Source organism: Clytia hemisphaerica, unplaced genomic scaffold, assembly GCF_902728285.1.
Source record: "Clytia hemisphaerica strain Z4C2 unplaced genomic scaffold, Clytia hemisphaerica genome assembly, whole genome shotgun sequence".
NCBI lineage: Eukaryota > Metazoa > Cnidaria > Hydrozoa > Leptothecata > Clytiidae > Clytia > Clytia hemisphaerica.
In genome coordinates this window covers 1253259-1281091 of record NW_027103473.1, presented here as the reverse complement: position 1 = coordinate 1281091, position 27833 = coordinate 1253259, and the positions used below count along the sequence as shown (strand labels likewise).

Here is a 27833-nt window from a genome sequence, read left to right as displayed (position 1 = left end):
CTCCTAGGCACATGCTTGCGAAGTCGGTTAATAAGACCAATTCCTTTATTGGCCTTTTTTATCTTCTCGTCTAGATGGCGATCAAAAGAAAGTTTTGAATCTAGGATTAGACCAAGATGTTTCTGGTACTCACTGGTCGCGATATTAGAATTATTAAAGGAGATTACTGGAGCATTAGGATGAGTGAGTCTACAGGTAAAATAGACTTCAATGGCTTGCTTAGATGGGTCAGGGTTAAAAGACATCTTCCATTGATGAGCCCAGTCAGTTATCCTGGAGAGATATCTGTTAAGTACTTCAAGGCTCAAGATTTGATCAATCACAAGAGAGAATAAAGAGGTATCGTCAGCAAAAATCTTCGGTTTTGACTCAAGGTTTTTTGGAAGATCATTAATATAAATTAAGAAGAACAATGGACCAAGAATCGAGCCTTGAGGTACCCCAGCATTGATTCGCTTCCACTCAGATGTTTTTCCATTTAACACAACTCTCTGATGCCTATCGTTAAGAAAGCTGCGAATTAAGGAAAACAACGGTCCAGTCACCCCATAAGATTTGAGTTTAAAAAGTAAGCCATCGTGCCACACCCGATCGAATGCCTTTGAAATATCTAAAAACACCCCCCTGGTATCTAGAGAAGGATCTTTGTCAAACCCTGTATAAATATCATGCGTTATGGATAACAACTGAGAAATGCAGGAATCCCCCTCCCGAAAACCAGACTGACAAGGAGAAAATAAGTTATTGTTTTCAAAATACCTGTAAAGTGTATCGTAAATACACTTTTCATATATTTTTCCAAACACAGGAAGAAGAGACACTGGTCTGTAGTTTTTGGCTATGCTCCTGTCTCCCTTTTTATAGACAGGAACCACGTTACCTTTCTTCCACTGTGATGGGAAGATGCCAGAGTTGATAGAAAGATTGAATATGCTAAGCAAAGGTTTTACTAGAGACTTACCACAGATTCTGACCATACGAGTAGAAATATTATCCCACCCACCCATGGGCCTTGTTAACATTCAAAGAATTAATAATAGACTCGATTTTTTCTTCTTCAAATACAAGATTATCCAGTCTAGAGTTAGTAAGAAATTGTTCAGGTGGCAAAACACTGCCAGTATCGATAAGTGAGCATTGGTTTGAGAAAAAAGAGTTAAAAATATCGGCCTTCTCAAAAACATCACTTACAAGGACGTTTCTTTCATTTCGAATAGGTGGAATTTTCGGGGTTTTGCGTACGTTCAGAAACTGCTTCAGCGTAGACCAGTATTTCTTACTTCCTATGTTTGGATCATTTAAAGAGTTGCCAAGACGAGAAAAATAACTATCCTTGGCAGTCTTGATGGCCAATCTGCACCTGTCAACCATGTCATCAAGTGTCTGACCATCTAAAGGATTTCCCCATTTTCTCCAACGACGATATATCTTAGCCTTATCCAAAAGCATCTGCTTAATCTCAGGAGTCATCCATAACGCATCTTTGTCTCTGATGGTGATAGTTTTATTTGGAACAAAATTAGAAATAATATTAAGTATATATTCAGAGAGTAGGGCAACACGATCTTCTACGTTGAGTCCCAGAAAGGAGGTTTCCCAATCAATGGCATTCAGGGCAAGCACGATTCCCCTCTCATCAGCACGAGAAAAGTCCCAAATCTTGCGTTTATAAGCTGGAGGGAATATAGTTCGAAAGTTTAGTTTTACGAAGGGTATCTGGTGGTGGCAACGTGGATTGAGTGAAGGTAAAACCCCGGAATCTAAAATAGTCCGCGAAGATGAAAAAATAAGATCAATGCAAGAAGGAGAACACCCAGGACGAAGATGAGTCGGCTCATCAATTAGTTGATGTAACCCATATTGTGAAGCTAACTCGCTAATGTCCTCTCCTTGAGAATTTGTAATGTCACCAGTCCACCAAACTGAGTTTCTTGCGTTAAAGTCACCGAGGAAAATAGCTAAAGTAGGAGAAACATCATAAATTTTTCTGATAGTTTCCTCCAATTTTTGTTTAAATGCAGAAAATTCTTCTGCATTTTGACTAGGAGTTCGATAGAGAAGACAAAGAAGAAGTTTTTTCGAACCAGAATTAACCTCACAAACAAGGCACTCGTCAAGAGAAGACAACTCAGGCCTTCTCTCAACAGAAAGACCCCTTCTATAATAAAGACAAACACCACCTATTTTTGAGTTAGATGGGTGATCACATCTGAGCAACTCATAATTTTCCATCTTCAACCTTGAATCATCGCTCTCGATAGAGGAATCAAGAAACGACTCACCAACACAGAAGATGTCAAACTTATGAGCACTCAGAAAGGCAGTAATTTGAGCAATCTTTGAAAATTTATCAACCCAAACGCTGGTTTAGATTCCAATGAGAAATTGATACTTTCAATCTATCTGGCGTTTGTGTCAAAATCACGATGGAACACAAGTGGCTTCATTTCTCATCCAAGAGATTCAGCTATACCTTCTTCACGCCTTTAAATTCGATGTTTGGTACACACTTTCAAGTCGTTTAGATAATTATTTCAGAAGTTCGACGCTCCCTCTCCAAGATGCTCGAACGTTAAATGCAGTTTTGAAGCCCCCTAATAAACTAAGTTGTGTCCACTTGTTCGTTCGTGTGTATGTCTATCTTTCACGATTTTTCAGAGAATGGACTGAAACTCGATGGGGATTGATATTCCTATGTTTTTTATGGCTCAGGATTTGAATTCAATTGTTTTCAACTCAGTGAGGATGGGAAAGATTGCAAATACTATGCAGTGAGGATTTGCTTATCTGATTACTTTTAGCGGGGACAAAAATTGGAGCTTAGCTTTCCACTGGGGACGATATTTCAGCCAACCTATTTCAGCCAACCTTTCCGGTGGGAGGGGCTTCCGCCGGGTTTTTGAGATGGTGGTTTACAATTTTTTTTTCTCGATAATTTGCACAAAAATGCTAAATGGTGATATCCAAAGAAATGACGGAGTTTGATTTTCAAAGTTTGGTTGTTAGGTAAAGCAAAGGAATTAGCGATGTAAACGTTTCTGAGTTCTTATCTTATTTCAGTCCTCTTTTTAATTTGAGGTCGTTGCAGTTGAATGCTGAAACGGTTTTTTCATCAAATATTATACCTGTCGGTATTTAAAATGAGTGAATCTTTCGAGATTTCAAAAGGAAGAAAGATGAACTGAAATAAAAATGGGCACTTTACCCAATATACTTCAAAATTTGGCTCTCAGCGATACTGGGAATTCAAATATAGAATTGCCATGAGAGTGCCTTGCAACAACCAATGAAATGAATGGATTTGATCTCCATACAATATTGTTTCTGGGTATCTGGACGAGGAAATGCAGCTCACTCCAGGTACTATTTCCTATATTGCAAATAGTTTCTTCAAAATTTATTCCTTTTAGTTACTCTTTTGATATCTTATTCTTTGTTAAGGCATGGCATCAGAATTTGTTTAAAACACAAACGTATGTTTCTTGTTTGTGCTTTTTCTTCTCGTAATAATTGAATCTTATTAGTAGAAAAGTGTACCTGAAGTAGTTAAGCGACGTTTAAGTTGGTTTACTAGTGAGGTTAAGTAAATCGGTAAAATCACGACGACGAAAATTTAACAGGATAGTGAGTTTCAACCAATCAAATTTCGTATTTTCACTAGCCTTTTACATTTTTCGTCCGTCGTCGTGATTATCCTTGTATGCTTAACCTCAGTAATATGGTCTACTGTAGCAAAGATGGCGCATAATTTTTTTTCAACTCATGTTACCTCGGGTAGAAGATTGAGTATTTTTTCCATAAAGCACGCAAAACTGTTTCATTTTTATTATTTATATTCTTTTTATAGGTATCTTGGCTATTCTCCTCGATTAGAATTCGACCAACTTCCCTGGATAAATATGGTTTCATCGTTACGTAAGTAAGCCATATTATTATCTTTGCCTCTGGCAGAAACTCTCCTACAGTCAGGGACAGTCGCCTTATTAGGAGACGCCTCCTGATTAGGAGACGTCTCCTGATTAGGAGACATGTAGGTCGCTTGATTAGGAGACCCGTCTCCTAATTAGGAGACATAAAACTTTGATCTCAATTTTAAGGGCTTTAGGCTTTTCCGCGCATTTTGAAACTAGTTTTAATGGAAAGAGCAGCCTCGAATTGGTAAAGTTTTAAAAAAATTATCAAAATTTCTCGGTGCAATCGATCACAATCCTAATATAAAGCACTACAAGGAAGCCCCTCTTGATTTTTTTCATGTCCGCCATTTTTCTTTTTGAGACGCTTTTGTTCAGAAGACAGATTCTTACTTCTGATTGGTTCTTATGGATTATTAGAATTGTGATTGATTCCACCGGTGGATTTTTCTGAAAATCACCATATGGAATCAATTTTTTGTGCTCTTTCCATTGGGAGCAATCAAATCATGCGCAGTTTGCTCGTTCACGAGATAATTACACCCGTCTCCTGATTAGGAGACGTGAACCTCCTGATTAGGAGACGGGTCTCCTAATCAGGAGGCGTCTCCTAATAAGGCAACTGTCCCTGACTGTCCTAAAAAGGCTGGATATGTGCAGCCAAGGGTCTCCTTGGTCCTTGGTGAAGGGTTTGTTGATTTGTATAAGAAAATTTCTTAGGCTGATGAACGAAATACTTCGAAGACGAGAAAAATTTTTTGGATCTTATCGACTCAACATTTTAGTATGGGTGCAAAACACAAAAGCTTTATAATTGTCAACTATCTATCCAAGGTTATTGGAAAAGGTACTTAAACGCTCAATATTTTACTTGCCATTTTTTAACAACATCACCCATTCTTTTCACACCGCTAAATTCATGCTGGTATTTATTATAGTATTTAACTATACAGTATTTTCTGTCCATGTCCATATGCTAGTGCGTACACTCAGTTAAACTGTGCGCGGTTTTTTTCTTGCAATTGTTCTTAAGAAAGCATTCTGTTGGACAGGAAACTGTCTATTTTTCCAAACGACAAAACTTTTATGACAATCCAATCTATTTATTAAGAGTGTCGTTCAAATTAAAATCCGATTTAAGATAGATTTTGATATCTTTATAAACTGTCGTTTGAAATATACCACAAAAAGTTGTCCAAATAGAACAAAAAATTCTATTCTTCTGCCCTTAGGTAAAATTGTGGCTGAAATTCAGACGAGGCCGTTCTTATAAAGTTCCTACCTGTTACAGAGAAATACTTACGATTAGTCGAATTTTTTGACGAGTAAGAAAGTTTCAATCTTCAAATTTTTTAATTACACTTTACGGAATAGTCTAACAAATAAATACGCAGTTTTCACAAGAATTACATAAATGACTGTGAATTTTGAGGACTGAAAGAGAGGTCGTTATCACTCAAAATTGCTCAATCATTATTAAAGTGCTCCGGGATCTCCCGGAAATAAGAAATTATGAAAGTATTTAATGAACGAATTGAAGAATTTGTCATGACTTGAGAATACGAGGAGAAATCTGATTTAAAAAATGTTCTTAAATATGGTTTCATATCTATACTTTTTTTACCGTCCTGGTCAGCTCTTTTGTGCGGGGATTTAATATATCCATAGAAAAAAAGAGTTTAGAATAAGCAAAATCACAAACCAACAGACAAACAAACAAATAATCAGAGATACGTGAAAATGGGGGTGACAGAATAACAAGTTCTTTTAACGCGAGAGGGTTCATCAATGCGGCGATCGTCAATCATCGATCGCTTCCCAGCTATAAGATGATTGTTCTTTTAAAAAAGAAAGTCGATAGTTCTCTGCACTCCTTCGTCTTTCTTGGTTTGAAGCCTGCCGAGATTTTGTTGATGGATGTTAAAGTGTCTGTGGTGGAGCGTGTATTTTTTCATCTCAGACCGGATCGTCTGTCATGTCATATCTAGCTGTCTAAAATGATTTTAATTTGATTTATCCTCCGTGATAAGAATGCTCCTTATTGAAGGAAGACCTCTGTTTAGATGAATATTTTTTAAATGTTTTTGTAGAGTTTCATAATTGTATAGCGAATGCAGCTTCGCTCCGAGCTATTGATGTTCTATCTATTTTTGTCATCGTTTCTAATCAAGAGTATTCATTGTAGCATATTACTGCAAAGACCCTATAGTGTCTTGTATTTTATTATTTTTTGCAGTCTTTTTCTAAAAGTGATGGCCCTTTTTGTTGACATGCTTGTTATTTCTTGTAATACATGCAATACACTGAGGCAGAGGTTACATAGGAATAACACTAGAGAGAAAATCTTTTCACCGAATATTTATTTAATACCTCCAAAATAACAACTTTCATAAATGAACTGACTTGATGGCTATTTCTGGTTGGGGACTGTAAATCCTTTTTGTTGCTTGCGATAGTCCTTAGCTTGCTTGTAAAACTTTCTCAATTTTTTCCAAAACTGACGATATTTTAAAGTCTTTGCCAAATTTCATCATTTTGTCTACAACGAGTTTTAGTGAATTTATCCAATTATATTACTGAACAGTTCAGGCTATGGATTGAATTTCGTTGAGTTTTCATCAAAGAGCATAACATAGTCTTGTTTTATTTGAATTATCAAAAAAGGTTTTGCAAAGTCACAATCTGACATTAGCTTGGAGAAGCTTTCACAGCCACTGAGTTCTTTTCTTTCCTACTTTCTTTATGCTTCCATCTTTGGGTGACGTTATTTAGTTAAAACCATCGGAATGAGTTTTCAACTGCTCGTTTTAGGAATGGATTACTATAGCATAAAAACTTGTTGACAAGTTCTATTAAAACTGTCAAAATCTGCACTTCACGAGGTGCAAAGAAATTGATATTTATTAAATAGGTTTTCTAGGAAGCTTTCTTTAATCAAAACATTGGTTCTGGTCGTAATAAATTACCATTAGTGAGGATGCCTAAGTATGTTGGGTATTTTACTTGTTTGCCATCGACAAATATAACATTGATTTATTCATGGAGCAGGCAATTGGTATCGTTGGCTATATGAAGTACTGTTTATTTCCAAATCTAATTGAAAAGATTCGTCGTAAATAAACTTTCTATTTTTCTACAACTTCAAATGTGTTTTTAGATTTGTTGGTAGACTCTTTAATGGGGCTATGAGTACCTACTTGGAGAAATTACGGTGAAGGTTTTTGAAAAGGAGAAACAATATCTGGACTTAAAAACAGCTTTTTTTGGTTTGAAAGATCGAAAGTACTGATTACTCCAGGGCTGAAATTTGATAAAGATAAGACAACTTTTGTTGATTTTTATCGATGTTAGCAATCTTAACATTTATCAATTTTCAAGTTCTTGTGGTAAATTTGATGTTAAGGATTTTCATTCTAAACGTTTAGTTAAGTTTGGCTTCATTGATTCTAAAGTTTGATTCTAAAGTGATTTACACACATTTTGATAGTATTCTTTACGCGACTTGAAATAGACTAGCTCCCTCGAAATGATCACTCGTCAGATTGGTGCTGACAATTGAAATTTTTTTGGCTTTGAGTTCGAAATTGGAAAATAAAACTTTAGTTTTCATTAGCTAATATTTAGTTTTCGGATTGGTTCGATGTTTGTTTTTGTTCTCCATAAGTCTAACCGTTATATTTACAGTCTGTCGATGATATAATCGTCCACCGGAAAATTGGCTTAAATTAGAGAATATCGAACAGAAACCAAACTTTTAGAGAGTATTGCTGGTTGCCAGGTCCCTAAATATGTGCAAACTTGTGAAAACTTACTTTTGATTTAGTGCTGAAAATTGCAATTATATTTTCCGATTAGTGTATTCCCTTGAGATTTGGGTATGGTTAGCCTGTACACCCTGAAAGCCCTGGGGGGTACTAGGTTTGCGAGGTGACTGGTATGTCCGAATCTAAATTCGAAAATTGAGGCTTTGAGAGACTGAATTTGGACGTTTTTGGGACCCTCACAGAGACTTTTCTCAAGATCCTTGTCGATTTCCATTCGATTTTTGTCCAAAGTTTTTGAAAATTACGACTATTTGAGAGAGACTCAATTAGCTTTTTTGTGGTTTTTGTACCCCTTTGAGAGACTTTCGAGGGTGTGAAAGAGGGACCTACGGCTCGCACATACCAATTGCCCACGAAAAAATTAAACTCTTTGAAAAAATCTTGCAGCATTATTTTTTTCAGCGAAGAAGAGTTTGGAATAATCTAGGGTACGGTACGTCACACTATGAGCTGTATACTTAGTGGGTACCTCTAGACACCACAGCACATGGCACCCTTTGGTAGCTTCCTATTTGTTCCAATGATTTTGACCAGTTTTGTTGGTGGTTAAGCATGAATTTTATTTGATAACAAATAAGGCTCGTTTTTAGATATATTTATGACGATGACAGGTTATACCTAATATTGAATGGCAAATCAATCAAAGAAATTGTACATGCGCGGTTATACTTTCTCTTTGTAATTCAAAGCTTAATTAAGACATAACCTGAATATGAATTAAAGGAAAATTGTTCATTGACAATGCAAATTAATTGCGAACTCATTAAAAAGACAAATGATCTAAATTGACTTCTCGTTAAAGATTTTCATCTCGTGTCTAAAGTGTATCATTTAGACGGATTTTTGCTGAACGTAAAATTTGATGAGGATTTAGTGTTTGTTTTGTTGTTTGCGCCTCGAGGAAAATGTTTATCTTTGTATTTCATGGTTTTTATACGTGTATGCTTTGATGTATTATACGGGACCTTTGAACCAAATTCGTCTAAACCCTTGCAAGAGGAAAGTCAGTGGAGATGAGCGGCAACACGGAAGGGGCTAAATGTCAATGGAAATAAAAAGTTGCCAATTCTTTATTAGTCTGATTCGCAGGTTTTTATATAACTAAACTTCCTACAGTGAATTCTAACACGCACGGGGAACACAAATCTGTTCGATTTAAGGGCTCTGACCATAGTCGGAAAATTGATCTTATTATTTGAACATAAAAGTTATATTTTAGGCTCTTGAACACTTTTAACAAAGAATTGCCTTTATAAATTGCTTCTTAATCAAATCCCTTAATTAAGAATTTAATTGCAAAAATGACGTTATGAACTTTAAAAAGACGTTAATAATATGTTGCATCGCCTTCTTTTATAAAAAGTGCTAAGTTTTAATGGGTAATTAAACTTTCAAACTGTCCGCAAAGAATTGAACTGTTTTTCTAAATTAATGCATCAAAAGTTATGGCTGTTTTTCTATGAAAAATTGGGGTGGGAAATTGGTCAAAAAGCACTTTTTTCAAGATTTTCAAGCAAATAAGCTTTTAGAAAAATTTTCCGAAAAAAGAATCTTAGTTCGGTAAAAGATACATCATCTACCGCAAAAAAATTTTAAAAATATTTTTTCTTCGCCGAAAATAAGCTCTTCAAAGTCTTCATTTTCTTCTTCATAAATTTTTTCTTTGCGATTCTTAAATTTTCAGACTCCAGGATAATTGACCTAACAGAAAATGTATAACATGCCATAGTTTTGTGGGCTACATCAAGTAGAACATTGTATTTTGTAAGCGGCAAATATTAAAAATACACTATGGTCAGAGCCCTTAAAGAAATTTCGATAGTTATGGAGTATGGTTTATTGCATTGTTAGCTGAAATCTTGTTTGAGTTAAGGAAACATTCCAGTGATAGAAGTTCGAGTTCTGGAAATTCTACTGTATATAAAAAAATTTTCATAACAGAATGAGCTATATGGTTTTATTCTATTCTATTCTCTACAGCTCACAATCCAGTGTGATAATATAACGTTCGTTGTTGTCATTTATTCTGCCCTTGCAGTTTGATTATTAGCCCTCTAGTGCCATTTGACTCCTCCGCTTCGCGTCGGGCCCAAATGACACTCTCAGGCTAATAATCATACTGCGCGGGCAGAAAATAACAACAACGACCTCAAACTGAACGCTATTACTATTATTATCCATATCGAACATTCAAACAACGTTTTTTTCTAGCGTCAGCCAAGTATTTTCGCTTCAATGCAATGACTTTAACAAGTTTTGAGTACCCTTGCGAGCGGGCCGCAAATAACCAAAAAGTGTTTTTTTTTCTGACGTCGGTTTAGTCTCACCGCTTCAATGCAATGACTTCAATAAAGTTCCGAGCGGGCTGCAAATGACGTTATCGCCCTATAACCAAGGCGGTTAATGATATTTCAGCCCTCTGAAGCACGACGCCTTAGTTTTCTCAGCGCGGGTATGACTATTTGAGTCATAGAACCTTTTAATACCGCTCGCCGTTCGAATCTGTAATGGCTTACTTAATGACCGCTATATGGATAATAATAACCTTTATACCCAAATTCTTTTTTGTATTTCTAGCGTTAACCCAAAACATTCGCCAAGATGGCGATGGTTGCCACAGATATCAAAGCTATGCTTAGCATACAAATCAAATCAAGGCCTGATAGTTATTCAGACCAATATAATCGTTTGTTCATGTTGAAGTTATTGTTGGTTGCTTCTCTCATAATGGGCATCAGTTGGTTCACAGATTCCATTAATTGTATTGTACCCGGTAAGTTTTTGTATGGTTGTATTTTACTTGGCTTTGTGAATTAAATCGTTCCGTTCTATTAAGGGTTCATGCAGACCCCTGTAAATTCTGGAAAAATTCCTGAAGATTGATTGCTTTAAAGTCAAGGAAACCAATGAACTTTAATGAAATGAAAAGTTTCTTGGGGAAACGCAGATCATATTTTCATGTCTTATATTAAAATACTATAGCTTGTATTTTTGGATCTGCAGGACCAGGCAGGACTGTTTCTAAAAGAAATTTAGCCTATAGGGTCAAATATGGTGGTAATCAGAGTTTCTATTACTATATTTGACAATCGAATCTCGATCGATCCAATGCCAGTCGGTTGCGTTCAATTTTGTTCGAATATCGATTTGGTTCGATTAGCATCGTCTAGTTTGGCTTCCGACTATTTTATTTTGATTAAATTTACTTAATTCCCCAGACAACCATAAAATTGATGGTGGATTTGTCTCCGCCACATGTTGGATTCAAGGATTTTACATTTTCACTGATCTATGGAATCGAACTGATGAGACTTCATATTATGGTGTCACCAAAGATATCAACATGGATGGCCGGTTATCTACCGGCGAACTGTGCCCCATGAATCCCAAGCTTAGACGACATGTTGTCGAAGGGTGTGAACCAATGGAAAAGACATTTCTTTCTTCAGGTAATTATCTATTCATTCCCATGGCACTGGCCATGCGAAGTGACGGGTTTGTCCGAACTGAATATATAAAATTTACCCTTAGAGAGCAAATTTCGTCGGCTCAGAGCCGTTCAGAGAATGGATCTTTTGTAGTTGCAAGTGTTTTTTTGTAACCCTAAAATATATGTCAAGTGTGAAAAGGGTACCCCTATCTCTTGAACATATCCGGGCCTACCTTGCCTTAGTACCCCGACCTCATGATTGGCCCCTGCTATGCTAGAGTTTATCTATTGAAAATGTTTATCATTCTCACTAAGGTAGAAGTTGTTCAAGTAGATAGATTGCCGACCCAAGCACCCTTTCTCGTTGACTTGACTATCTATCAAAAAGTATTCCTTCCTATATTGAATTTCTTCCCTAGAAAAACCCAGGTCTGCTTTGAACTGATTCTCCTCTGTTTATAGTACCATTACATGCCTTTCTTGGTTGCTGCCATGATCATTCCATACTATATCCCATACATTATCCATCGAACTGTGAATCGAGATCTCATTAATCTGAAGAATGCCATCAAAGAAGATGACGTAGACGCTGATCGACTCACCAAATATTTCTTCAGTGTTTTTCGACACCCAACTCTCAAGTATGTGGCTATTTTAACTGATCGTTTTTTATATAATAAGATAGGCAGACTCATTCCTGAAGCATTCTATACAGTTTTCCATGGAATCAATCGACTCTGGCTAGAAAAGTTGTCAGGATCTTCCCTCTCCTTTTAACATGAGAACCATATGTCAATAAAATTTGAACAATCCAATATGTTGTATTGGAGTGTTACGAGAGTTTAGCAAATCTTCCAATCTCCTTGCTTATGCGTGCAAGATCGTAAGATATTAATTTTGGTGAGTTTCGGCGAGACTCCCTTTTTTCTTCCTCTTAAAATTAGTTAATTGGTTCTCGTAAGTTAATATTACTCTAACTTTCAACAGGTCATGCTGGCTTGTCATCTGCAACATTATCATCAAAATACTTTACATAGCTGTCAACGTTGGTGTCTTCCTTTGTCTTGATTATATCCTCAATAACAAGTTCCGTTACTATGGTAATGATTGGCTTGAGTGGGGTAAACTCGATAACCCAGTTCAGCACGACTATACGTCTAGACTACGGAACTTTCCAACGCCGGGAAATCAGCTGTTACCGTCTTTTGGATATTGTGAGGTTGCAAACTCTGCAAAGGATATCAAAGAATCAACTGGCAACTACCATAAGGTTCGTCGTGTCATTTTTTAAGAAATGACTATAAAGCTTTTTGTGAGCATTCAAATAAGACATCCCTGTCTCACAGCCCCGTTGGAGTCTTTTCCTTAGTAGAGATGAAAATTCCGATGGAAATCCCAATGGGGATAGAAATTCTATTGTTCCAAGGATAAAAAATCCAGTGGGGAATGGTTTTGGAGTCCAATTTTTAGACGAGTGGTGATGAAATCAAAGTCAATTTCCCTGTTGGGGCTGAAATTCCAGGGTATTTTTCCCAGCGGGTCTGGACAGGGAAGTTTACCAATTTGGGTTTGAAAGCCCGGACAACCTGTGCGGAAAGAAAGGCTGTGAAATGCTTTCCCTTCCTTGTATCTTTAATTCTTTTCAGAGCAAAAATATCTGTCGTCTTTGGCTAAAATTCTATCTTTGGTTCATGAATTAACGGAAATTTGATATGTATAACACTACTCTTAACACTACGTTTATTATGTTGGTTATTATGTTGAATCATTTCTATGTTATAGGTGGTTTGTGAGATATCGCAGCACGTATTATACCAATATACATTACTGGTATTATGGGTTGCCATATTATGTGGGATCATAATATCAGTTCTTCGGTTTGGTCTTCATGATCTTGTACTATCTCTTCCATATTTGCATCAGGTAGAATTTTCATTTCTTTCAAACAAATATTAGAAGCAGATTTCCTTTTGATGGATAAAAGTTTCAGTAACACATCCTGTCTTCTTTGATAGGTTTTCCCCAGCTTCTTTATCTATTCGCCAGAATCTCAACTACCAACCAAATCAATTTTCGATTCTTTCCGGAGGAAGGGGAGAGTGCCACTCTGGGGCCACTCTCTTCTCCCACTTTTGCTCCATTTATCCTTGATCCATCTCTTAAATGCTAAGCATCTAGCAGAGAGACATCAAGTAACATTTAACAAGTTTTCGGTGTGACTTTGATATATTTATATAGATTACAACTCACAAAAGTTTCTCCTTTTCACAAATTTTTTTGTCCGTACTGAGTTTATTCTGTTGCCAAATAAATTCTTTAATCTTTCAACCAACAATATAGAATCATCGAAAAATTCTATTTTTTCGTTAGTCGCAGTTTTCAATTCCTTAATTGGTCAACCTTCTTGTTTTTCAGAGCACGATTCAGATCACCTCGTGGTGTTCGCAAAGGTCTTTGTATGCGAGAATTGGAATATTTGGATTTCATTCACCGAAAGAACGTCATGTTGTACGGAGATGTCATCGAAAAATTGAGAAGAATTTAAAATGAATCACCAAAGAGAAATTTTTTAAGAATTTAAAATTAAAAAAAAAATTTCGCTAAAATTTCTGAATACCAATTAATGTAAATTGACATAATAATGGTCTTGACACATAGCTGGATGTATAAATTGTGAGAAGAAGATGTCCAGAGTAAATGCATGCATGATACGAAGCATCAGAAGCTTCAACAAATGTTACTTGTCGAAATAAAGATATTGCCCACAATGTATTTGAATTGATTTGAAACACGGTCATACTACAGAATAGGCCATTCCACGGTCGGGATGAATCATGGGTTAACAGGGCTGGAAAACTCAAAACCTACAAGGTTTTAGGTCAACAGAGCGCCATTTTCAGAACGCGAAGGTCTTGATTATTTATGATGCATTTCTACCGTGAAATTGCCTCTTACCAATGAGACAATATTGGGTGTTCAACTCAAAGATGGAATTTGTTAAATTTCAAAAGGACGATATTTTTGGATCTTAAATATTGAATTTTTTTAGTTTGTAAATATGTCACTTTAAACTTCAAGGATGGAAAAGGTTTTTATAAATTTCAATATCAGAATTTTTCAAGCTTTTATCCATATGCAAATTAATTTTTGTTGTCTGGTCCAGGCAGTTACTTGCTGATAGCCTTCAGTTGTCATTCTTACACTGATGAACCCCAGAATACTAGAGCTTATGAAAATACGTACGTCTGACGTAAAAGTAATTTGTAAACATGTCACCATTAAACTTCAAGGATTTTTGTGAATTTCAACTTCGGAGTCTTGTTGAGGTTTCAAGCTTTTCGGGATTTTCCAACCCCTATGGAAAACCGATATTTTGCTTGAAATTTTGAATACAAAAAATGGAGTATTGAGTTTTTGATATCCTGATTTTAAATTTGTTCAGTTTGTTAATCTCGTTACTAATAACATTACAAAATAATTCTGACAATTACAGTATCTTTAGTTTGCATTGAAAAAGAAAAGCTTCGAGATTTTCTCCGGGATTTTTAGTTTTTCGTTACTTTAAAAAAATGATAGACGTTGTCGTTGTGAAAAATAATTGCGGAATCAAAAATTAGCCACAACGGCAACTTTTCTATTTTTTCACACCTATATGTTATTTCACAAGTTTTGCCGTTCTCGTTGCCGTTCTCGTTGCCGTTCTCGTTGCCGTTCTCGTTGTGACTGCGGAAAGTCTCAAACATCAAAGCGGGAACGGTATGAAAGATTTCTGTTTGTGCTCAGCAGAGTCCTAAATATCATCATTTTTTAAGCAGAACCTATGACGCCAAATATCTCGGTCTCGTGTGCATTTTCTCAATTCGAGGCAACCCGAAGACTCGGCAAACTTCTTTCTTTCAGGTAAGTATTTCAAATTTATTTTTCAGAGAGACTTGTCAATCCATCAAAAGGAGCAACTTGGATTTGAAAAGTAATGCACCAAACGATACAAGAAAGAACATGACAGTATATCAATCGGTTGGCTCACAAAGGCATATATGGTATGAAAATTTATTCTACGTACTTTTAGGATAGAGTCTATTCCTCCAGTATTGGTTATATCCTAAATGAGTTTATGTATTCAAAATAAATCGAAGGAGACGGTATTAATAAAGCAAATTTGACATGATGCCAAAAACGCCGTCCACTTTGCACAACGACGGTAAAATCATTAAAATACCGTTTCTGTTTCGGCGAGCAAAGGCGATATAGAGCGAGCCGTACAACAACTATCGTCTTTGTTTTATGTCGACTTCGCTTACCGTCGCCATCCGTTGCATAAACTCAATATAAACAGTCATGGTTTTTTCGCTGATATCTTTTACTGTAAGCTGTAGTCGTGCCTAAACATTGCGTGGATTTCATAGCATCGATTTCTGACCTAAAAGAAAAGGAAAAATTAGATTATCACTCAACTTTACATATCTTCTGGAAAATGTTAGCAGAAGGGCAGTAATTTTTGATGGAGGGGAGGATAGATTTAAACCGAATAAATCATACAGGGATGTAGAAATTTTCATGTAGAGTAATAAATGGCAGCGGGTGCTAAGAGTTTGACCCAAACTTCACCGTAATTTATTATTCTCGTTTTTCCGCGTTAACTATCCGTAACGGGCGATAGCATTATCTAACGCCATTCGAAAACACCCAGAAATATTTTGATTTCCTATCGAATTTCAACTATACATTTAGTCCGGGAGCTGGGGGAGGTTAACTATGACCGTCGTAGAGGCACGTGCAAACATATATCATCATGTAGCACTATGTCTGAAGTTTCCAAATTTACTTGTTTGCTGTCCGAAATTTTCCTTGTAGGTGTCTACTTTACGGACCAGAATGCAAAAATAGCGATATTTTTTTACGTCAATTGTGTTTACTAAATTATATCTAACTTCTAAACGGTTAATGGAATTCAAACGAAACTTTGCCAATATGTTACTGATAAATAGGGCTGACTTTCAATAGCAAAAACATTGCTGTGTCCCTACCAGTTTTTTTTCATTTCCTGGTGATTTGGTGATTATGCAAAAGTTTCACCTTTTTTTCCACTCCTACCGACAAACGTTTTCAAAAAAACATGTTTTAAACTTAATTTTTTGACGTATTTTTACATCGAATTAATCCCTAGCATATAAGTAAGCGCTGTTGAAAGTTTTGTTTCAAAAGCTTAAGTGAAACTAAAGATATTCAATTTTAAAGACAACCATGTATAATAAAAAACATAACAAAATGATAAAACTGATTTCGAAAAACGAAAAGTAAAAATACAGACCTAGACGTCAAAATTGTTCAAAAATAGACGATATCGGATTTACATGAAAACTCAGATTTGACCCCCGAGAATTGCCCACAATGCTTTGTGTGGAAAGAATTTCATTGTGAACTTTTTTCCGCGCAAAGCATTGTGGGCAATTCTCGGGGGTCAATCTGAGTTTTCATGTAAAGCCGATATCGTCTATTGTTCAACAAACAGCTTTCGTTTTTTATATTCTAATATTTGGAGAATACCAAAACGCCGTACACTGTAATGCATTACTAATTGTTAGGTTTGTCAAATGCCTAATGATGCCAGCGTCTTGGCATTTCGTTGGCATTTCTTTGGCATTTGAAATGCCATTTTGAGCAAAGGAATCCCCTTTTCTGGCATTTCAAATCAAACAAAGGAACCAAAACAAAGAGAAAAAATTACATTACTGATTTTTTAAAGTATTTGCACGTTTTTTATTCAGTTCTTTCTATGGCTTCTATAGATTGTAAAATTTGCAAGATTTGCCATAGCCTACCCCTACGGCAAAAAGTTTCAGTCTTAATGACTGCAGTTTTTAAGAAATTCCATGCTTTTCATTGTTTGATCTGTCAAAGTTGAACTTGAGGGAATCACCTTTTCAGTAATGACTCTAAAAAGACGATTTCTTAAATGCCATGACAGAAAATACAATGGAAAAGCTATTAAAATCGAATCCCTCATGAGCAAATTCCAAATTACAAATGCCAGTTGGTCTAAACGCAGCCAAAATCTCAACAAAAAATGTACAAAAGGTTGTTAGGGAACATAATAATTCAATAGAGAGATAATAAAATAAAATAAAATGCTGAAAGAGACCGTTGTAAAATGTAAAAAGTTTTAATCTTCCGGAGGGACTGCTTTAAAGCTATTAAAATAAAATTTGTTGCTATGGCGACAGTTAGATATTATTTCAGTTCTTTTGTTAATCAACTTTAAGTTCGAAGTTATAATATGGTACTTTTCAGTCAAGCATAAATTACAATTCAATTTATCAAAATATATAGCAAATCAACAAGGCGATTTTAAGCATTTTTTTAGCAGGCGTCCATTTGTGCTTTTGTTTTTTGCTTTGAAATATTTTTTGTTTTTTCAAAACAATCTCTGAATGATTAATCATTTTTAAAAAAGAGATGCGTACTGGAAAGTTTTTTTTGTTAAATGAGTATGAGGTTGCATGGTGGCATGGCTGCTAAATGATTTCTAGCGTGTGAGATTAAAAGTCACTGTGGCTTCACGAATATATACTGGAAAGTATTTATTTTTTATGTCCGTTTATTTTTTGTTTATTGCCGAGTTTACTTATTTAATATTCCAATGGTAGATTGGCGGTCGCCCAGGCTAAAGCTCAAAGGAGGGAGCCATTTTCCCATCGGAGATGATTGATAGTCGGTCTTTGATGTGCCGTACCCCCAGTCGCGTTCATCTGCCCTTGCGCGTAAACTTAAGAATATTTCGGTTGGACCAGCAAACCCCCGAAAACGAGGGCTTTCTTACCAAGTCTCCCACTGGAAAATCCTTGACAGTCTTGCGAAATTCCGTAATCTCTAAACCTTTCAGTTGTTGAAAATTTTCCAGATCTTTAGAGCTTTAGCGTGTTGGATGAGATTTTCTACATCTAGTACCAGATAACCAGTTTACCTTTTAAATAACAGTTGATAGACGTGTGTATTCCTTTTTAAAATTAGTTCTTACAAAGTAAACCAAGTATGGCAGAAAATAAGCATCTACTTTATGAGACTAGAATAAATAACTCTGGATAGGATGAGTTCTTATAGTGAAATATACCAATTCCGTGTGATTTTTCTAAGAAATGGCAGAAACAATAGGTACGGGATGATTTAGTAACACTTTGCTTAGCTCCAAGGCCTATGTAGTGTACCCGTTTAGACCTGCGCATAGTTTCTTGTTTGCTTTTATTTCATTGGCGAAAATTAGTCAGTTATAGAAACAGGCAGCTTGCTTGAGATTTGGTTGAAGATAGTGCCTAACTGGATTTTGCCGAATCAGTCTATTTATAAATAGAACTAGCCATAATTTTCATTAAAGTGCCACCGCAGAAGAACGATCAAATAAGTTGTTGAATTTGGAAAGAAATGTTACTGATAGCCGTTACTTCTGTTAGAATGGCATCTCATCTGAAGCAAAATTTAGTCTACAAATATTAGCAAGTTGTGTCCATCTCATAGATATCTTCTTATAGAGATAAGATAAAGTTATTTATCTGTTTTTTCTTTTGTCATCTCTTTTATTACCAAAATAATGGTATATAATGGCTTGTTTATATCATACTAAACGCTACTGTACTGAACTGCCTTTTTAGTGTAATAGTCATACGACAAGTTTTTGAAACGTTACAAATTTCTAATTTGCGTTGCTCAGAGCGGTTAATAACTAACTTGTGGTTTAAATAGGGGATTTCCTCCTTATGCGTGAAGCTATGAATGCCATCCTCGGAAGCTTTAGGCTTCCTGCGGTGGCAATCACAAAGTGCCAAAGAAAAGGGGGTTGCATTTCAAGGGGGTGCTGAAAAGAAAGGTATGCTATATTAAAGTGGCATCCAAGCATCAAAAGAAGAAAAAAAATTCAAAGTTCAAACAAAGTTAAATATGAAAATGGGAAACTAGGCTTTTACACATTTTACACAGACTCCCCAGTATTCAATTCATAAGAAAACACAGACATACAGCCCTGAGAGTCTCTATCATATTATACTCTATTACATCTAACTCTAGGTAGGAAATTAGTGAGATTAGTGTCTCATGAAATACATCCTAAAGTTAGGATGAATTTAGAATCTAATACCTTTACTGTAGAGATCAGGCGTGTGAATGGCTTTACATTTATCAGCACGACACTTCTTTACTTTGATATCTATCTTTACAAATGGGTCACTATTGGTGATCAAAATACCATTTCCACCAATTGAGCTACTGGAAACATAGAATCACTAAGGTGGCCCTCGCAAAGGGAGCAAATATCTTTAGGTGGATTAAAACATAGTCGTTTTGTTTGGTCCTCAACAATATATCTTCTGCTTTTACGAACAATATCCAGTGGGATAACGTAGGGAATCTGTCTACCCATTAGATAATTGAGAGTAGAAGAAATATGTTGAAACTTATCATCTGCTTTCTCAGATGTGGATGTAGCAGATAAAGGTGTTGAATTTTCAGATGTCAGCATTGAAGAAGTGGTTGTTGCTTTCTCAGATGTGGGTGTAGCAGATGTGGGTGTTGAATTTTCAGATGTCAGCGTTGAAGAAGTGGTTGTGCTTTTTAGATGTGCATGTAGCAGATGTGGGTGTTGAATTTTCAGATGTCAGCGTTGAAGAAGTGGTTGTTGCTTTTTTAGATGTGCATGTAGCAGATGTGGGTGTTGAATTTTCAGATGTCAGCGTTGAAGAAGTGGTTGTTGCTTTCTTAGATGTGGATGTAGCAGATATAGGTGTTGAATTTTCAGATGTCAGCGTTGAAGAAGTGGTTGTTGCTTTCTTAGATGTGGATGTAGCAGATATAGGTGTTGAATTTTCAGATGTCAGCGTTGAAGAAGTGGTTGTTGCTTTCTCAGATGTGGATGTAGCAAATATAGGTGTTGAATTTTCAGATGTCAGCGTTGAAAAAGTGGTTGTTGCTTTCTCAGATGTGGATGTAGCAGATGTGGGTGTTGAATTTTTAGATGTCAGCGTTGAAGAAGTGGTTGTTACTTTCTCAGATCTGGATGTAGCAGATAAAGGTGTTAAATTTTCAGATATCAGCGTTGAAGAAGTGGTTGTTGCTTTCTTAGATGTGGATGTAGCAGATATAGGTGTTGAATTTTCAGATGTCAGCGTTGAAGAAGTGGTTGTTGCTTTCTTCAGATGTGGGATGTACAGATGTGGGTGTTGAATTTTCAGATGTCAGCGTTGAAGAAGTGTTTGCTTTCTCAGATGTGGATGTAGCAATGGGGTGTTGAATTTCAGATGTCAGCTTGAAGAAGTGGTTGTTGCTTTTTTAGATGTGGATGTAGCAGATGTGGGTGTTGAATTTTCAGATGTCAGCGTTGAAGAAGTGGTTGTTGCTTTTTAGATGTGGATGTAGCAGATGTGGGTGTTGAATTTTCAGATGTCAGCGTTGAAGAAGTGGTTGTTGCTTTCTAGTGTGGAGTAGCAGAAAAGGTGTTGAATTTTCAGATGTCAGCGTTGAAGAAGTGGTTGTTGCTTTCTCAGATGTGGATGTAGCAGATATAGGTGTTGAATTTTCAGATGTCAGCGTTGAAGAAGTGGTTGCGTTGCTTTCTCAGATGTGGATATAGCAGATGTGGGTGTTGAATTTTCAGATGTCAGCGTTGAAGAAGTGGTTGTTGCTTTCTCAGATGTGGATGTAACAGATATAGGTGTTGAATTTTCAGATGTCAGCGTTGAAAAAGTGGTTGTTGCTTTCTCAGATGTAGATGTAGCAGATGTGGGTGTTGAATTTTCAGATGTCAGCGTTGAAGAAGTGGTTGTTGCTTTCTTAGATGTGCATGTAGCAGATAAAGGTGTTAAATTTTCAGATGTCAGCGTTGAAGAAGTGGTTGTTGCTTTCTCAGATGTGGGTGTAGCAGATATAGGTGTTGAATTTTCAGATGTCAGCGTTGAAGAAGTGGTTGTTGCTTTCTCAGATGTGGATGTAGCAGATAAAGGTGTTAAATTTTCAGATATCAGCGTTGAAGAAGTGGTTGTTGCTTTCTTAGATGTGCATGTAGCAGATGTGGGTGTTGAATTTTCAGATGTCAGCGTTGAAGAAGTGGTTGTTGCTTTCTCAGATGTGGATGTAGCAGATATAGGTGTTGAATTTTCAGATGTCAGCGTTGTAGAGTGGTTGTTTGCTTTCTCAGATGTGGATGTAGCAGATATAGGTGTTGAATTTTCAGATGTCAGCGTTGAAGAAGTGGTTGTTGCTTTCTCAGATGTGGATGTAGCAGATATGGGTGTTGAATTTTCAGATGTCAGCGTTGAAGAAGTGGTTGTTGCTTTCTCAGATGTGGATGTAGCAGATGTGGGTGTTGCTTTTTTGGGTGTTGCTTTTTTAAATGTAGGAATGAAAATATTTTCCATCTTTTGTCTTGCCAAAATGACCAAATGCAAATGTACACATAGTTTCTTTCCTGTTACCTTGTATAAAAAAGTTTTTATGCTAGAAGATGCAAGACCAAATTGATTTGTTGTGATACATTATTAATTGGCTATCAATTGTAAATTGGTTCTACTGTACAGTTAACCAATAACCCGTCGACGACCATTTAAGAGTACATTGATAACCAATCAATGACTAATTTATTAATTTGATGAATCAATCAATCAAATGTCCTCGTTAAGGTATCAATTACCTTTCTATTATCTGAATTAATTGATATCTAATGGGGGGGTTCAATGGGTGGATAGATAGGGGGTGGTCGGGATTAGACAACCTGGCGGTAATAGGGTAACCTACCTTATACAGTCTAGTCTATCTTTTGTAAAATTCTGTATATAATTCAGGACAAAAAAAGGTCTGTTCCTACGTAAAAGCTGAAACCCCCTCCAATCCATTGAGGTTATCAATTAGTCATTGATTGGAACAAATTATTGATTGTATCGGGCACAAACCGTATGGAGATAAACAATAACAAACCTGTTTTGTGCGACCAAGTTTCTTGGAATACTCGTTGGCACAACATTTCAAAATATCTTCTCCATTCTCAGTTTTTGTTATTCTAACATTTGTAAAACCCATTTCAGCAGTTGATGTGACATGGGTTTTAACTGTGTAGGATTTTGGGGAAATTTTAGAAACAGTCTCTCTCCTTTCTCAACAGTATCTTGAACAAGTAGCATTTCAGATGCTATCTTTCTGTCAGGTGTAAAACTGTTTATTTCATCAGCTGGAAAAGACACAGCATATTCCGGCTGGTTAATCGGTGCTTGTAGATGCTTGCATGTGAACCGAAGCACTGAAATCAAAGATAATGCACTGGCATCCTTTTATTTCTTGACATAACAAATTTTATTTTGGTGACTCACCAGGGCAAAATCCCTATTGTCCTTTGGTGTTACCTTGACGGATTGAAATGATTCTTCCTCTGTTGACCAATTTTTCACACTCGGTGGACATTCTTCACCTTAGCGACAAAGGAGCCACCAAGCTCATATCCACACTCACAAAACTTTGGCTTTTTTCTATTGGCATACTCCTTATCACATCCATTGCAAGCTCCCAGACCCCTCTTGCTTCCTCTATTTCCAGATAATGTTGTCGGCACCACAATGTTTGATGATGTTGACATAGTATTTATGGTAGTAGTGTCAGTCCTATAAATCCAGTCCAGTGGTCAGCAGCGTCAAAAATTAAATATTAATAAATAAACAGCAACGGTAACAAAAAAAAACTCAGATTATATTTGAAAATATTTAAAAATGTAAAAGATTCACAGATACAACACTTGATACTCAGATACTCTTGCAAGATACTTGCAGAAAGTTGATCAAATTAAAAATTTTATTGTTGATATCAACACGTTTTCCATCGCAACATTAATGAACAAAATACTGACCGACTTCTCTTTGATCTTCAGGAAATAATAAAAAAAGGACTTTTAAATGACATAAATTTGTATTCAAATATTGTTGACTTCTCTGTTTTATGAAAGAAAATTATTTAAGAGATCAAAATTAAATATCAATTCAGTATTATTGGGTCTTTAATTTCTGGATTTTGACCATGTGGTTATTTCTGTCTTCTCGCTCAAGCAAGTTCGCAGGAGATCCATGTGCGCGAGTGCGCGCGAACTGGTTCGGTAAAAAACACAGAAAGAAAACTTTAGCCGACGTTGTAAAAACTCCAGCGCATACGTTCGAAAGCCTTAGGCTAAATGGGTTGCATCGGGCATGCCCATGATAAGCACTTCTAACGCAAAATTTCCCACCCTAACCATACTCGAAAAGTTATTGTAAAATAAGTTTGCATCTGATTTAAATAATCGTATTTAGTACCCGAGAGGTGCATTATTGAATTTCACAAAAGCAAACGTCTTTGAGTGGTCCTGGAGTTTTTGCTGACGTCAGCAATTACGTCATTTTTCTGCATTTTTGAAAAAGCCTTCCGCAATAACTTTTTTTGGCTTCATTTTCAGAAATGGGTTGTAATGTTTTTCTAAACGAGCTCTCATGCTTGTACGCCTTTGTGCACAATGTTAATGACTTTTGGCACATTTAGACTGCACGATTCTTTAACAATTCAAAGTCAAAGTATTAACCTCAAAATTATCCCTCCCTCCTCTAAAAGGAGTAAAAAAAGTCGAAAGGTCAAACATTTTTTGTACTAAATCGGTAAGCCAAAGTGACTTTATAATGCACACTTTTTAAATTCATTTTTAAATTAAATTCAAAATTGGTCAATTATTTTTACTGAAAATAAAGGTAACATTGACTATTTGCAAATTGTTATTCTCAGATAAAAAATAAACATTAGAGATGTGTACAACATTTGTTGTAACTTTTGGTGTATCAGCCATTGAAGGTCTTGCTGGCGGAGTTATCCAAAATTACAAGCTCAATGATCTTCAAGTCACGCCAAGACACGAGGGCGAAGATGGTGACTCTCGACTTACGCCCCTTATTTTGCCAACAAGCACTGAAATACGAGAAAGGGCGTTGGAAGATTTCAGTAGTGATGATTGTTTATTCGAAGAATTCAGCCCTCCTTCGAAGAGGGATTTTGTATATAGAGACTCATTTTTAGAAAGACCAGGGCAAGATTTGGATCCTTCCTCTGATTGGCTAGGCCCAAAAAGAGAACATCGATCTGCGAACTGCAGTAACGATATAGATGTCTCTGTAAAGAGCACATATAGCAAAGAGCCTCCCGAATTCGCGGGTCACAGGAATGAACATTCTCTTTTGAACAGTAGAGACTCCTGTCTGGAAAGCTCTAATAACAACACCTTTCGCTCTCCTGAGGGACAGAAAAACCGAAATAATGATGATTTAGAAGCTAACGAAGAGAGACATAAAAGCAATGATTTTTATGGAGAAAACTTATCTGAAGAAGATGATAAATCGCTCAATGTTGATTTTAGTTGGAGAAACTATCGTCCACAAGGAAAATTAAGATGGCTTGCCACCTGTTTTCTATATTCTTTTTATATGGTTGTGCTGTGTAGTTTTTTGGTGGCTGCTATCTCTGTTGGGATCATGTTTGTGGATATTAATACTGCAGAGGCTTGTTATTTTACACCGTGGCACCGTGTACCGTTAAACGTGCAACGTGTTCGTGTATCCGTGCATGTGGTGAGTAATTATGTTGTTATTACTGTGAGGTTTGTACATTTTATCATCTATAGTAAACTATAGTATAACTAATATCAAAAAAGAAAGATCTTTTTGTCAGGTTAAAATCACGATTGGTTACTTTCAGGAGGTCTTAAAAGATGAGCTTTCCGAGTAATTTACGCTTTGACTTTAGGTTTTGTTTTTTGACGTCGTATAGGGCTGAGATTAGTTTTGCTATTTTCAGCCGTGTAAAAAAGCTATTTGTGTAGAGATGACCTGACCTATTGACTTGCAAGCCCGAAACTCGAGACTCCTGGATGGGAAATGAAGCCACTTATTTCCCATCCAGGGAAATGAAGCCGCCACTTATTTCCCATCCAGAACGCCCGCGCGTGGTTTTTACACAAACGCCGGATTGAAAGTAAAATTTATCGCTAGATTTCAAAAAATACAGTCCTTAAAAACAAAGGAACCGCTAGTGGTCATCGTGATTGCGGGGGTGTTCTAGGCGCATTCTGGAAGGGAAATGAGTGGCTTTACTTTTTCTTGCCTGGGAAAGGTTAGAGATTCTACTCTACCCCTTCGGGCTTTAAACTCAATGACCTGACCACTCAAAGTAAGGGACCTACCGGATTGAAGATCTAAGAGCAGTTCAACGTTGATTAGTAAAGCTTTCTCTTTTTAAGGTTCAAGGATGGATTTTACAATTCTTCCATATTGGAGTTTTGATTTTCGTTTTCGGTTTCAAACTGGTCGATCAACTTCATCTGCTACATTTGAACGTGGTATGTAATAACTTTTTTATTCATTCTTAAAAGGTTTTGTAAGGAACTCATTTTTATACCATTTTATATCTTGGGAAGTGGGACCAGTCACACACTTCGTTGATATGCTTATGTGAAAGTTGAAGAATCCTATATTTGAGAACCCTATCTGAACCATCCCTGTCTTTTAAAGTCTCAATTTGTGTCAAAATCAGTGTAATTTGGATCTGAAGAACCAGGTTCACCGAATCATAGGATATATTTTAAAACTCAAGTAAAGTAAGTTGACCAGAGGAATATTTGTTTGATTTTAGTGGGGTGAAGGATTCAAAAAAAGATTCTATTCGGGCATAGATTACATTACAAACTTTGGGAGTGCAGAAAAGCCTCATTAAAAACTTTTTTGAGTGAACTTCTTGGTATGTTAACGTCGAGTTTGATTTTCTTTTCTTTTCTCTTTAATTTACATTGTAGATAGCAGCATTCATTGATTCAGTGTATCGTCTCTTTTTCCAAGTATATGATGTATACGATTGGCATCAACGAACGTTCCTTCTCAACGCCATCTTTGTTTGTGTTTTGATTGCCAACAGTTACACGTTAGCTAAACATTTTACAGACCAGCGTGGTCGGAAATTAATCATTACCTTCCTGCTTGGTTCACAGTTCATGCTTGGAGCAGCTACACTATTTCTAACTTTCTATCTGCTTGTTCCATGGTTTGTCAAACTGGGACCTTTTCAACAAGCACTCGTGGCCGGAGTGTCGCCGATCTTTGGTGCAATCAATAAAGCAATAAGCCGGATCGTGATCCAGAACGTCTCTAATATCAACCATCCTGGGACGTCTTATATGTTGGTTATTGCAGTTTACGCTGGTGCAGCTCTTGTTTACCGAGCCCTTCAAGCAGAACTAGAATCGTCCGCCCTGTTTCTTTTTCTGTGTTTTGCGCATGCCTTAATTGGATTCTTAGAGCGTTTATCAGTTGTCCTTCGAGATCATTTTTACTTTTGGTTTTACAAGAAAGTTCTAAAGAAAGAGCGTGATTATAACTCCTTTGTTGGTTTCGTTTCGCACCGCTACGCAAAGGTTAGTTGCCGATCTCACCATTTGTAATATCATTCACGAAACTAATGCTCTAATCTATACCAACGCGTTTGTTCAGTTTTACTCACTACAGATTCGAATTGATGGTCAAGAAAATGCTGTAGATGTCTATGATGTTGTTTCGAAATTTTTCATACGCAGCTTTTCTGCCATTTTGATTGAATATGTTTTCACAGCTTTTGGAATTTTCATTCTTACCTGGTACATGAATATTCCTGTCATTCGTGTCTGGCGGAAGAAATGGAAATCTATATTGGCAGGTAATCTATTCGTATGCGCATGCTTGGTTATTTATTCCACTCAATATTTGCTTGTGGTTGTGGCAGACCGTTATCAACATACGATCCAATCAAAAAACGAAACAATGTCATGTGACCTGTCAAACATACCGTTCTTCAAGAAGTGAAAGTTTCTATGTAAAATGACCATAGGGTGGCTAGGATCGACAGATGACGCAATGCGGATCCTAAGGGACATACATTCCAACTTCCCTTTCGACGAAAGTTTGACTTCAAGAGGCTCATGTTGCCTTCAAATGCCAATGAATTATATAGCAGTTGATGTTCATGTTGATTTCAAAAATGGACTAAAATGGCAAAAGCTTTTTCTGTATTAAAGTACGGCTGGTACCAACAGTATATTAGGATATCTCTTGAACAGTAATCTCAGGATGATTCTTACACCGGTGATTTTCCAATTAATACCGGGTTCGCCACAAAAAAGTTTCTCTCTTTAAACCTCTTTATTCGAAATCTAAAAGTTTTAAAAGGACCATGCCTATTCCATTGGAAAGAAGAAAGATAAACTTAAATTTTGATGCGTCATTTTTTCAATTCGATTCATTAGATCGAAAGTTATGCTCAATACACCGTTTAACAGTGTCGACTGCGCACGGGTATGAACAATTTTCCATTGTTTTGATTTTGGCAACCACGGGAAACTTCACTCTCCCCCGTAAAAAATGGTAGGTAAACATCCAGTTCTCATAAGAAAACCCAGCAGAGAAATGGTAGGTAAAGAACTCCTTTTAATCATAACTTCTTTTCCTCTAGATGAATTTTTGTGAAATTTTCAGGAGAGATACATAAAATTGTCATTAATGGGATAAATTTTCGCGGGGATTAATTTTCGCGGATGAGGGATTTCCTGATTTTTCGCGGAGATTTAATTTCGCGGATTGGGGTACAAATTAAAATTTTTGAAAA

At 36.4% G+C, this 27833-nt stretch overlaps 3 protein-coding genes across 3 annotated transcripts; 2 read left to right on the top strand and 1 right to left on the bottom strand.

Annotated features, from left to right (window-relative positions):
- Window positions 1-10305: 10305 nt before the first annotated feature.
- LOC136798428 (uncharacterized) lies at window positions 10306-14305 on the top strand. Its single transcript, XM_067055035.1, has 6 exons — window positions 10306-10508; window positions 10954-11184; window positions 11628-11806; window positions 12153-12435; window positions 12948-13088; window positions 13581-14305. The coding sequence occupies exons 2-6, from the start codon at window positions 11137-11139 to the stop codon at window positions 13713-13715; spliced, it is 786 nt and encodes a 261-aa protein (XP_066911136.1). The 5' UTR covers window positions 10306-10508; window positions 10954-11136; the 3' UTR covers window positions 13716-14305.
- Window positions 14306-19732: 5427 nt separating this feature from the next.
- LOC136798416 (uncharacterized) lies at window positions 19733-22223 on the bottom strand. Its single transcript, XM_067055023.1, has 3 exons — window positions 22122-22223; window positions 20740-21622; window positions 19733-20337 (listed from the first exon to the last, which is right to left on the bottom strand). The coding sequence occupies exons 1-3, from the start codon at window positions 22221-22223 to the stop codon at window positions 19733-19735; spliced, it is 1590 nt and encodes a 529-aa protein (XP_066911124.1).
- A 1731-nt stretch (window positions 22224-23954) lies between these two features.
- Window positions 23955-26637, top strand: LOC136798415 (uncharacterized). Its single transcript, XM_067055022.1, has 3 exons — window positions 23955-24775; window positions 25444-25542; window positions 25996-26637. Exons 1-3 carry the CDS (start codon window positions 23960-23962, stop codon window positions 26635-26637), a joined length of 1557 nt encoding a protein of 518 aa, XP_066911123.1. The 5' UTR covers window positions 23955-23959.
- Window positions 26638-27833: the final 1196 nt, after the last annotated feature.

What these genes read in the sequence shown, in the direction of transcription:
- LOC136798428 (XM_067055035.1), top strand. Translation starts at nt 11,137, where the DNA reads ATGTTGTCGAAGGGTGTGAACCAATGGAAAAGACATTTCTTTCTTCAG. An exon ending in AAAGACATTTCTTTCTTCAG is followed by an intron (nt 11,185 to 11,627) that starts GTAATTATCTAT and finishes CTCTGTTTATAG; the next exon opens with TACCATTACATGCCTTTCTT. An exon ending in CTCTTCCATATTTGCATCAG is followed by an intron (nt 13,089 to 13,580) that starts GTAGAATTTTCA and finishes CTTGTTTTTCAG; the next exon opens with AGCACGATTCAGATCACCTC.
- LOC136798415 (XM_067055022.1), top strand. Translation starts at nt 23,960, where the DNA reads ATGTGTACAACATTTGTTGTAACTTTTGGTGTATCAGCCATTGAAGGT. An exon ending in TTCGTGTATCCGTGCATGTG is followed by an intron (nt 24,776 to 25,443) that starts GTGAGTAATTAT and finishes TCTCTTTTTAAG; the next exon opens with GTTCAAGGATGGATTTTACA. An exon ending in ATCTGCTACATTTGAACGTG is followed by an intron (nt 25,543 to 25,995) that starts GTATGTAATAAC and finishes TTTACATTGTAG; the next exon opens with ATAGCAGCATTCATTGATTC.
- LOC136798416 (XM_067055023.1), bottom strand. Translation starts at nt 22,223, where the DNA reads ATGGGTTTTACAAATGTTAGAATAACAAAAACTGAGAATGGAGAAGAT. An exon ending in AACTTGGTCGCACAAAACAG is followed by an intron (nt 21,623 to 22,121) that starts GTTTGTTATTGT and finishes TTTTTATACAAG; the next exon opens with GTAACAGGAAAGAAACTATG. An exon ending in AACGCAACCACTTCTTCAAC is followed by an intron (nt 20,338 to 20,739) that starts GCTGACATCTGA and finishes ATCTGAAGAAAG; the next exon opens with CAACAACCACTTCTTCAACG.